Source organism: Cryptomeria japonica, chromosome 2 (genome assembly GCF_030272615.1).
Source record: "Cryptomeria japonica chromosome 2, Sugi_1.0, whole genome shotgun sequence".
NCBI classification, from domain to species: domain Eukaryota; kingdom Viridiplantae; phylum Streptophyta; class Pinopsida; order Cupressales; family Cupressaceae; genus Cryptomeria; species Cryptomeria japonica.
In genome coordinates this window covers 659,646,202-659,655,556 of record NC_081406.1, presented here as the reverse complement: position 1 = coordinate 659,655,556, position 9,355 = coordinate 659,646,202, and the positions used below count along the sequence as shown (strand labels likewise).

General features: G+C 37.1%; 1 protein-coding gene across 1 annotated transcript; it reads right to left on the bottom strand.

Annotated features, from left to right (window-relative positions):
- Nucleotides 1-1,140: 1,140 nt before the first annotated feature.
- On the bottom strand, nucleotides 1,141-8,893 carry LOC131870064 (chromatin modification-related protein EAF7-like). Its single transcript, XM_059215772.1, has 3 exons — nucleotides 8,411-8,893; nucleotides 1,906-2,145; nucleotides 1,141-1,620 (listed from the first exon to the last, which is right to left on the bottom strand). The coding sequence occupies exons 1-3, from the start codon at nucleotides 8,891-8,893 to the stop codon at nucleotides 1,141-1,143; spliced, it is 1,203 nt and encodes a 400-aa protein (XP_059071755.1).
- Between the last annotated feature and the right edge of the window lie 462 nt (nucleotides 8,894-9,355).

The following is a 9,355-nucleotide window of genomic DNA, read 5'->3' as shown; positions in this document are numbered from 1 at the left end:
CTACCAGGGTAACCACCTTAAGCCATGAGATGACACTCTCTCCTTAGACTCACTAGTGTTGTGAGTTGAGTCACATGGATGTTTGCGGAGTCATGTAGTTCTTTCATACTTGTCTTATTTTGCTTTCTTGAGGGTCTTCTACTATCTCCTAGCACAGTGGGGTGGTTCCATTTCGGGATCACATGGTCAGGTGGTAGCGCCACTTCCCATCGAATGTTCTCGATTCTATCTTCAAGCAAGGAAAGGCTTCACTGGTGTTTCTTGGTTCGTGGTTCATGTACCAGCTCTTTTTTGTGATCATTGTTCAGTTGAGACCTTGTGGTCATTGTATCAAACTTTTATCTAACCTTGATATTGTAACTTTTGGATTCTGTGGTATTTTTGGAAGCCATGTATTTATGGATATTGTAATATTATGTCAATGGAATGTATGTTAATTCAGTTGCTTTGATCTTATATATAAATGAAATGGATAAATAAATGCGTTGGAACACTTTGATTCTTTCATTATGGAATTTAGATGTATGTGTAGGTTTATTCTCAAGCATTTAATTTACCTAATTAAAATGGACAATTGGATTAATCATGGTGTTAATATAATCTGTGAATTAATCTTGGTTGGTAACCCTTAGGAAATCATGTGTTAGACTTTCGTTGTGTTATTAAATGTTCTATTGTTATAATAAATGCACTTAATCTTTAAAAAAAAAAGTTATTTACCCTTTAGTTGCCTAGTTGTGTTGTTTTCCTTTAGGGTTCCTGGCGGGGCACTACAAATAGTTAGAGTAGAATAGGAGGAGAAGGCATAAATTATTGTCAATCTTGTAAATAAACATCCTTAAATTCATTAAAGATATGGTGGAATGTGTTGTTTCTTCTACATAATTTCATGGTTTCTTGTTAGATCCTCATGTTAGATGATAATAATTAGATGGATGGAAGATGTTTGTGCATGATTAATGGTGAGGATCCTATGTTTTTTATTAAGGAAAATCAGGTTTTAAGGGACCCAAAACCCGCTTACATTACGAAATGATAAGCATGAAAGAAGCAAGAGAAAGAAGAACAAAGTCATAAAAGATGCAAAAGACCAGTAGAAGACTTTTACAAAGACTGGCAAACAAAGACTAGAATTACATTTCAAATAAAAACTTTTATGGACTCTTTTGCATCCTTGACCAGCATCATCATAGCCTTAGCGACTTCTCTCAGGTCTTTGTCCTCCTGCTTCAGATGAATGTCTTTAGTCTTTATCTTCAAATCACAGGTCATCTGCCTAGTTCTATGCCTGGAAGTTTGGGGAGCAGAGTTGGAGGTTGGCATATCATCAATGATCACCGTCTCTTTGTTTTGTTGGTTCCTCTCTGGACAATCCACCAGGGCGTTCATATTTTGAGATGAAACCCTCAAGACCTCAAGACTGTGATTCATGAAATTCTTCAAAGCCTTCTTAGTTTTAGCAACCCGATTGATGATGACTTCATTTTCAACCTCGGCTTTATCTTTAACAATTCTGATCACATCTTCCAGATGTTTCAAGTCTCCTTTTACCAAATCTTTTTCCGACCAATCCTGCATTTTAATTTCATCCTCTGCCTCACTGGTTTCCACCTCCTCATCCTATTTCCCAGGATTGGCATCCTTAATCAAGTCTTGAATCTTATACTCCAAATCCCTCTGTTTATTCTTAATACTGGTAATATTTTCAATTACCCATTTCTGAAAATTAAAAAATTCCAACATGTTGTTTTTGGCTGCGTTCAAGATAGAGTCCGCCATTTCCCTTCCCTTCTTAGAGCTCACAAAATTAGGGTTAGCTTCCTCCATGATATTCTAGGCAACATTTTTCTATCCAAAGCAATAGGGTTTGAGTCAGGTTTTCCAACAAAAACTTATTCTCTTCACCTCCTCCTCATCTCCAGCATCCTCTTTCTTCTCACTCTCCGCTTCATAATCAACCTCCTTCCCCTGTTCCTCCTCCATACCAGCTTCAACATCTGTGTCCTCTTTATCAACATCATCAACTCTTCCTTTTTTATGGAGAGGAACATTTGACAAATCATCATCAGACTCAAAATCAACGTGACTATTTGAAATATGTGCATTTGCCATCAAATGATCATCCTTACTAGCCCTAGATTTTTTCTTCAAGTGTTCATAAATAAGCAGAATGAGCCCTTGATGATCTATGGGATAGGAATTGGCTTTTTTGGTGTGGTCAGCCAAACTCTCATTCAGGGAAGAAGCTAAGTAGAAAGGCAAAGAGATCTTAACCCCATGGTGGAAATGGTTAAGAATAGTAAAATGATAGTTATAAACCTTCATGAATCTACCATCTATAGTTAGGAATTCCATCAATACCCTTAACATCTTCTACCAAAAGGACTTTACCTGATGAGGGAGGTGGTATGAAATATTGTCTTTCTTGACGAGTTGAACCTTCTCATCATTAGTTTTAGGGAAATTTTTAATAGCTTTGGCTGCAAACTTTCGGTCTCTGTAGAAATTGGTGCCTTCCTTCTATAATCCTGTTACTTCCGCCACTAAATCCTCATTGAGCTTCCAGGTCTCCCCAAATAGAGTGACTTTGTTGTTATTCCATCCCTTAGCAAAGCCACGAGACACCGACTTTTTGCTGCCATGCAATTTTTCCATGTAGTCTATGAAACCATATTGATGGAGCCTCCTCCAAACTTTCCACTCACTTTTCCAATTATCGCAACTAGCGGGCTCATTCCTGTTAAGGTTACCTCCCATATTGAAATGAAGGTCAAAATTTTCAACAGTACACAAAATGCTCACAAACTGAAGACCAAAACATAAACACAAGCTCTTGATCAAAATGCTGGGTTCAAAAAACAAGGTACTTTCCTTGATTTTGAAGGAGTATTTAATGATGGTCAGGGTACTCCAACACTTATTATGATTAGCCCCGTCGCACCATTGATCATAATAATGATGCCTTAAAAAATCATCAACTGACACTTCACATAACCCCAATCTCTGCCTTTGATATCCAGACCCAAAGGGGTAATGATAAAATTAACTTGAACCATTGACACGATCAAATAATAATTGTGCCTGGACATCCTTTTTATAGTAGGCTTCTCCGATATATTTAGCGTCCTCCTCTAAATAAACCCCCTCATTAGCTAGAAGGTCAGCAACCTTATTAACTTCCGTTAGAGTATGGGAAATGAAAACACTATCATAGTCTTTTAATAACTTTTTAGAATTTTCAATAATGTTGAATATATTCCAAGAGGGGGAGCTAGAACCTTTAATAGCCTGAATAATATTGAGGGAGTCCCCTTCCAGCCATATTTTTTTAAATTTAAAACCTTGGACAAGCTAGAGACATTTCAACATAGCTTGAGCTTCAGTAATATGATTGTTTTGAACTCCAAAGGGAGAAGCAATAGCAGTAATACAAACACCATGAAATTTTTTGATAATTCCTCCCCCTCATGACTTCCCAATATTGCCTTTGGCAGCCCCGTCAAAATTCACCTTGACCCAATCATAAAAGAGAAATGTCCAGACAACATTTTCTCTCCTAATCTTATTGTCAGATTTGCAAACCTTGTTAATCATATTCCATTCACTAAGGATACCCTTCTCAATGTCATTCATGTTAGAAGAAATCCATTGCTTGTTATTTATGTGAGGAATATTAATGTTTTCTTTTATAGCCCGGCAATTTTTTTCAAAAACCCCCTGAGACGTACACTTAGCCTCCCTAAAGATTTTGTTATTTCTCTCCTTCAAGATATACCAACAGGTCATGGGAAGGATCAAGGACCAGATAATCTTGATGAGAGGATATTTTGTGGGAAAGATCCATTGCCAAATGACTTCCTTGAGACTATTATGCATAACCCATTCAACTTTCCATTTCTCCCAAAATTTACTCCAGATTTCCCAAGTAAAGGAGAAATAGATAAACAAATGATCCATTGATTCTTCCTCTTTCTGACATAGCTCACATCTGTTAGGAAGAATGAAGCCTCTACGGGTCAAGTTGTCAATAGTAAGAATCCTATTATGAACTGCAAGCCAAAAAAACATATTAACTTTAGGAATAAGAACTATATTCCAGATTTTAGTCCATATAGGGTTACTGATCTGAGTAAAAGTATTTTTATAGGTAGAAGCAATAGTGAAGTTACCCCTGGGATTACTCTTCCAAAGAAAAACATCATCAAAATCTTTATTAAGAGAAAAGGATAGCAAATCCTATTGAAGCCCCGAAAACCTAACATAAATAGAATCAATCCTCACTCATTTAGTCTCCTTCTAGTAATTACAAACCATAGGACCATACCTTCTTTTGCATTCATCAATGAATTGACTACAGTCTTGGTTAAAGAGAGCTTCATCTTTAATCCAAGCATCCTCCCAGAACCTAATTTTGTCACCTTTGCCAAGGACCCATCCAGCTCCAACTTTGGCAACTTTTATGGATTTGGTTATACTATTCCATATGAAAGACCCAACAGGGATTACTTAAGAGAAGAGAAGAGAATGAAGGGGTTGGTCATGAATATATATATCAAACCACACCCAATTCGAATCTTTCTTAATGCCATAAGCCCTCCATATCTGTTTAGCAAGAAGAGCTTTATTAGAAGTTTAAGAGCTTTAATACCTAAACCTCCCTTGCACTTAGGCTAACACACTTTGTCCCAGGTGACCAAGGAAATCCTTTTTTTTTCTTCAACCCCTGACCAAAGAAATCTTTTCTGAATCCTTTCTAAAGCTTCAGCAAATTTAGTCAGAATACCAAATAGACTAAGAGCACAGACTGGAAGATTCTAAAGGGTAGTTTGAAGAAGCTGCAACTTTCCCGCTTGAGATAACATAGATCCTTTCCAGCCAGCCAATTTCTTGTTGAGTTTATTAATTAACAAGTTCTAGAAGGAGTTTGGGGGGACCAAACCTAGAGGCAGACCCAAATAAGTGGAGTGAAGCAATTCCACCTTACACTCAATGATGTTAGCAATTCGCTGCTGCCTTAAAATAGGGGTATTCATGAAATAGATAGCGGACTCCTCCCAATTGACTTGTTGACCTATCGCCAAAGAATATGAGTTAAGAGCACCTTTGAAGGCAGCAACCTCCCCAATAGAGGAGTGTCCCATTAAAATAGTGTCATCAACAAACTGTTGATGAGTACAAGACACATTAGTAGAGGAAGGTTGAAGACCTTTGATGGTTTTATTCACTTTCATTTTTTGAATCAGCCTGCTCATACTCTCTGCCAAGATGGTAAAAATAATAGGAGAGATAGGATCTCCTTGCCTGAGCCCCCTAGAAAATTAAAAAAATCTAGATGGAGATCCATTGATAAGAATAGAAAATATTGGGGTGGAGATCAGTTCTCTGATAACTTTAATTATCTTATCATCAAATCCAAAGGCCTCCATAATTCTGAAAAGAACCTGCTATTCCACTCTGTCATAAGCTTTTGCCAAATCCATCTTTATCATAAAACCTTATTTGTTAGCAGCATTAAGAGAATGAATATTCTCATGCATAAGAATAATAGAATCCAAAATCTGCCTACCAGGGACAAATCCTTTTTGCTCCTCTGAGATGATGAAGGGGATAACAACCAAAAGTTTGGAAGTCATAAATTTACAGATAATCTTGTAAAAAGAGTTACAGAGACTTATTGGCCTGAATTTTCCCATGAAGCCCGCCCCAACCACCTTAGGGATTAGGGAAATAAAAGTAGAATTGATTTCCTTAAGAATTCTTCTAGATCCGAAAAAATTACTTAATAGCATTGATCGTATCTTTCCCCACAATATGCCAATATTCCTTAAAGAAGAACATGGGAAAGCCATCTAATCCCGAAGCCTTATCCCCTTGAAAAGAAAAAACAACTTTTTTAATTTCCTCAGCAGAAGGGATAGCAGAAAGAGCCTTATTCTGGTGAAGTTCAATAATCTTGGGGATATTATCAACCAGGTCTTGATGCTTAGCAATGTCAATCTCCCTACTACCAATGAGAAGCTGAGAGAAGAACCTAACAACTTCATCCCCAATGTCATCATCTTTAAGAAGAATTTTGTCCTCAACAATTAATCTTGATATTCTGTTAGCAACTTTATGTTTCATGGAGGTCATGTGAAAAAATTTGGTGTTTTTATCCCTAGCTTCCAACTAGATAGCCCTAGGTCTCTGTCTCCAGTAAATTTCCTTCAGGTAGATTTAATGTTGTGAAGTTTGACTAAAATTTCATCTTCCTTAGCCTTAGGATACTTATTATAGCCATCTTTCTATATTGAGTTTTGGATCTATTCTAATTCCTCCTTCAACTTTTTTTCTATTCAAAAATATCACCAAAAACCTTCTTATTCCAGATCTTAATGTTATCTTTGATGTTTCTAAGTTTTTTAGCAACTTTGTACGTAGCTGATCCATTCACATCAATATTCCACCAATTGGCAATGGATTTTTCCAAAGATGGGTGAGATATCCACATTTTCTCAAACCCGAAAGGAAAACACCTTTTACTCTTAATAGACTTAGCAACAAAATAAATGGGATAATAATCCAAGCCAATTCTATTGATAACTGACAAAGAACATCTATGTGAAAGGATCCAATCATGATTGATAAGGGATCTATCAAGCCTTACTTGAATGAGGTATTCTCCATCCCTTCGGTTAGACCAAGTGTAAGAAGCTCCAGTAAGATCAAAATCAATCAAGGCATTAGCATTGATGAAATCCATCAAGTCAGTTCTTCTATCCAGTTGGGTTTGAGTTCCTCCAAATTTGTCATTTCCTTGCAACGGAGTGTTGAAATCTCCCATCAATAGCCAACTATCTTGAGAAAAAAACCTTCTTTTCTGTTGGATTTTATCCTAGAATTTACTCCTAATAGCTTTGGAATTAGGGGCGTAAATGTTACTAACCACCCATTCCTTTGCTTCAATGATACTTTTAACTTTCATTGATATAATATTACCATATTCATCAATAATATCTCCTAAAATAGTTTTCTTATTCCAGAATATAGCCACCCCACTTGATGCCCCATTCGAGCTACTGCCACAGACTCCTCCATGTTTAAAGAAATTTAAATTCTCAACTTTTTCCTTACTCATTTTGTTTTCCTGAACCAGGATGATATCCAACTTATGGTCTCTAATAAGATTCTGTAATATATCCTATTTGTTCAGACCATTTAGGCCTCGAATGTTCTAGGATATTAACTTCATTTGGAAACTTGAGAATAGGATTCCTGTATAGTTCACTGCCTTCCATCAGCTATGTTTTGTTTACTCTCCTGGTCCCTATGCCATTTCATGGGTTTACAACCCTGCAGAGATTTAGAAATCACCAATATCTACCTTAGATTTGGTCCTAGTTTTAAGCCCATTAGAGCATCATGTCTTCTTATTTTTCTTTTTTTCAATTCCTATTATCTCTTCCTCATGTTCATCTTTGTGATCAACCTGTGTATTATTCCACGATTCTCCTCCTTTCTAGGATGAAGTGGGCGTTTCAGCTCCAACATTCTAAAATAAGGAATTTAGGTTACCCTGAGGCGATCCAAACTTATTCTTCCTTCCCAAAATAGCTTCAGGGCCTTCAAAGTCATTTGGACAAGCTTTATTACTTTTCATTACTGAAACTTGAAGGGCCTCATGTTGGGATTCATTCATACCGTCAATCTCACCTTCTTCAAGCATTTCTTCTATGGCTACATTCTCTTCCTCCCGAGTCTGTAAAACTTCAAAAATATTCACTGTTTTGATCTCAAATCCACTATTTTTAACCTTTTTATCTTCCTTCAGAAGGGAAACCTTAAGAGGACTATATTTCCTATCATCTTCTATTAAGTCTTTTAGGTTACTAGGAATTCCATTTCCTCCTTCCACTCTACTATCCTCCTTAATGTCAATCTTCTCTCTCCATACTTGTTTGTGAAGATTATTAGTCTTCAGAGGTTTTTTTGGGTTACTAGGGAAAACCTTAGCCTAGTGTCCAGTTTTCTTATAGGAGAAGCACACAAAGGAGAGGGACTCAAACTCTATAGTCTATTCCCATAACCCAAGTTTGGATCTTATATCAATAGAGCTGGGAAGATCCATATTTTGAGAGATATTGACACAAATTCTCGCATATATCAATCTGTTTCGAGCTTTTATCATAGGATCTATCGCAACAAGCTCCCCAAAGGAGTTACCAATACCTAAAAAAGCATCCTCCACCCAGAATTCAAGTGGCAAGTCAAGCAGCCTTACCCAGACTGGGGTAGATTCAAAGAAGGAGTCATTTAGTTCCATATTTGGAGACCATTTCCTTAGGGATAATGAAGATTTACCAAACATCCACGGTCCACCGCTCAAGGTCATTTCCAAATCTTCCCCACAAGATAAAGAAAAAACATCAACCTGCCCTTTCAGCCTCCATTTCCTCTTAACAAAGGATCTAACATCCTCAATATTGGGCCATGGTCCAACAAACTTTCTCACTAGAGAAAAGGCCATTAGAGAGATACTATGATCGATGACCATATCTGGAACTGCAATAGCAAATTTGCCTTTTTTTTTATCAGAAATGTCTTCCATAGAGGGGAAGGACAATTTACCCATGGGTTTGTTTACAAAAAGGTGGTTCCAAGGTTTGAGAGCCTTCACCTCTATCATCTTTTCCAAGTCATCTTTCACGCTCTCGAGACCCGATTTTGAAGCATCTTTCATGTTTTCACAGTCAGGAGGAGGGTCCCAATGTCGTGGGTCCCCATCCGGTCTCCCATCCTCATCATCCACCACTTGTCCTTGAGTTGCAGAGGCAACAAAACTAGAGGAACCAGCCACGTTGTTCCCTCCATTCGCAAAATTCAAATTTCCCTCTAGCTGCATTGTTCCCTCCATTCACATTTCCGGTGAGGATCCTATGTTCATACTACTAGTATTTCACTGATTGTGAAGTATCTTGCACAATCAACTAAACATGTTTATCCAAGCTAAACTTTCATTACTACTTCTTCATTGATATGCATCATCTTGATGGTGTCTATATTTTTGGTGGTGATTTGAACATCATATGCTTACCTCAGGAGATCACACTAAACTTTATCGACTTGTTGCTTTGCATGGCAAAGAAAAGTTTACTTGAGTTTCACCAAAGATTGTCCATTTCTCTTGTATTCATATGATTAGATTAGCTTTCTCAACTCTTTATCCTTTTGTTCTTTTTTTAATCAAGTAAGATCCCATATTCCAGTAACATTCCAACCAAGTTAATGCATCAATGTAAGTCCACCTTGGATTACTAGCAATTTATTATACCAAATCATTGAGCTTATATACACATCAAGAAATGACTATTGAAAC

What these genes read in the sequence shown, in the direction of transcription:
- LOC131870064 (XM_059215772.1), bottom strand. Translation starts at nt 8,893, where the DNA reads ATGGAGGGAACAATGCAGCTAGAGGGAAATTTGAATTTTGCGAATGGA. An exon ending in AATGGAGGCTGAAAGGGCAG is followed by an intron (nt 2,146 to 8,410) that starts GTTGATGTTTTT and finishes GAACACTTGAAG; the next exon opens with AAAAAATCTAGGGCTAGTAA. An exon ending in ATGCTGGAGATGAGGAGGAG is followed by an intron (nt 1,621 to 1,905) that starts GTGAAGAGAATA and finishes CCTGGGAAATAG; the next exon opens with GATGAGGAGGTGGAAACCAG.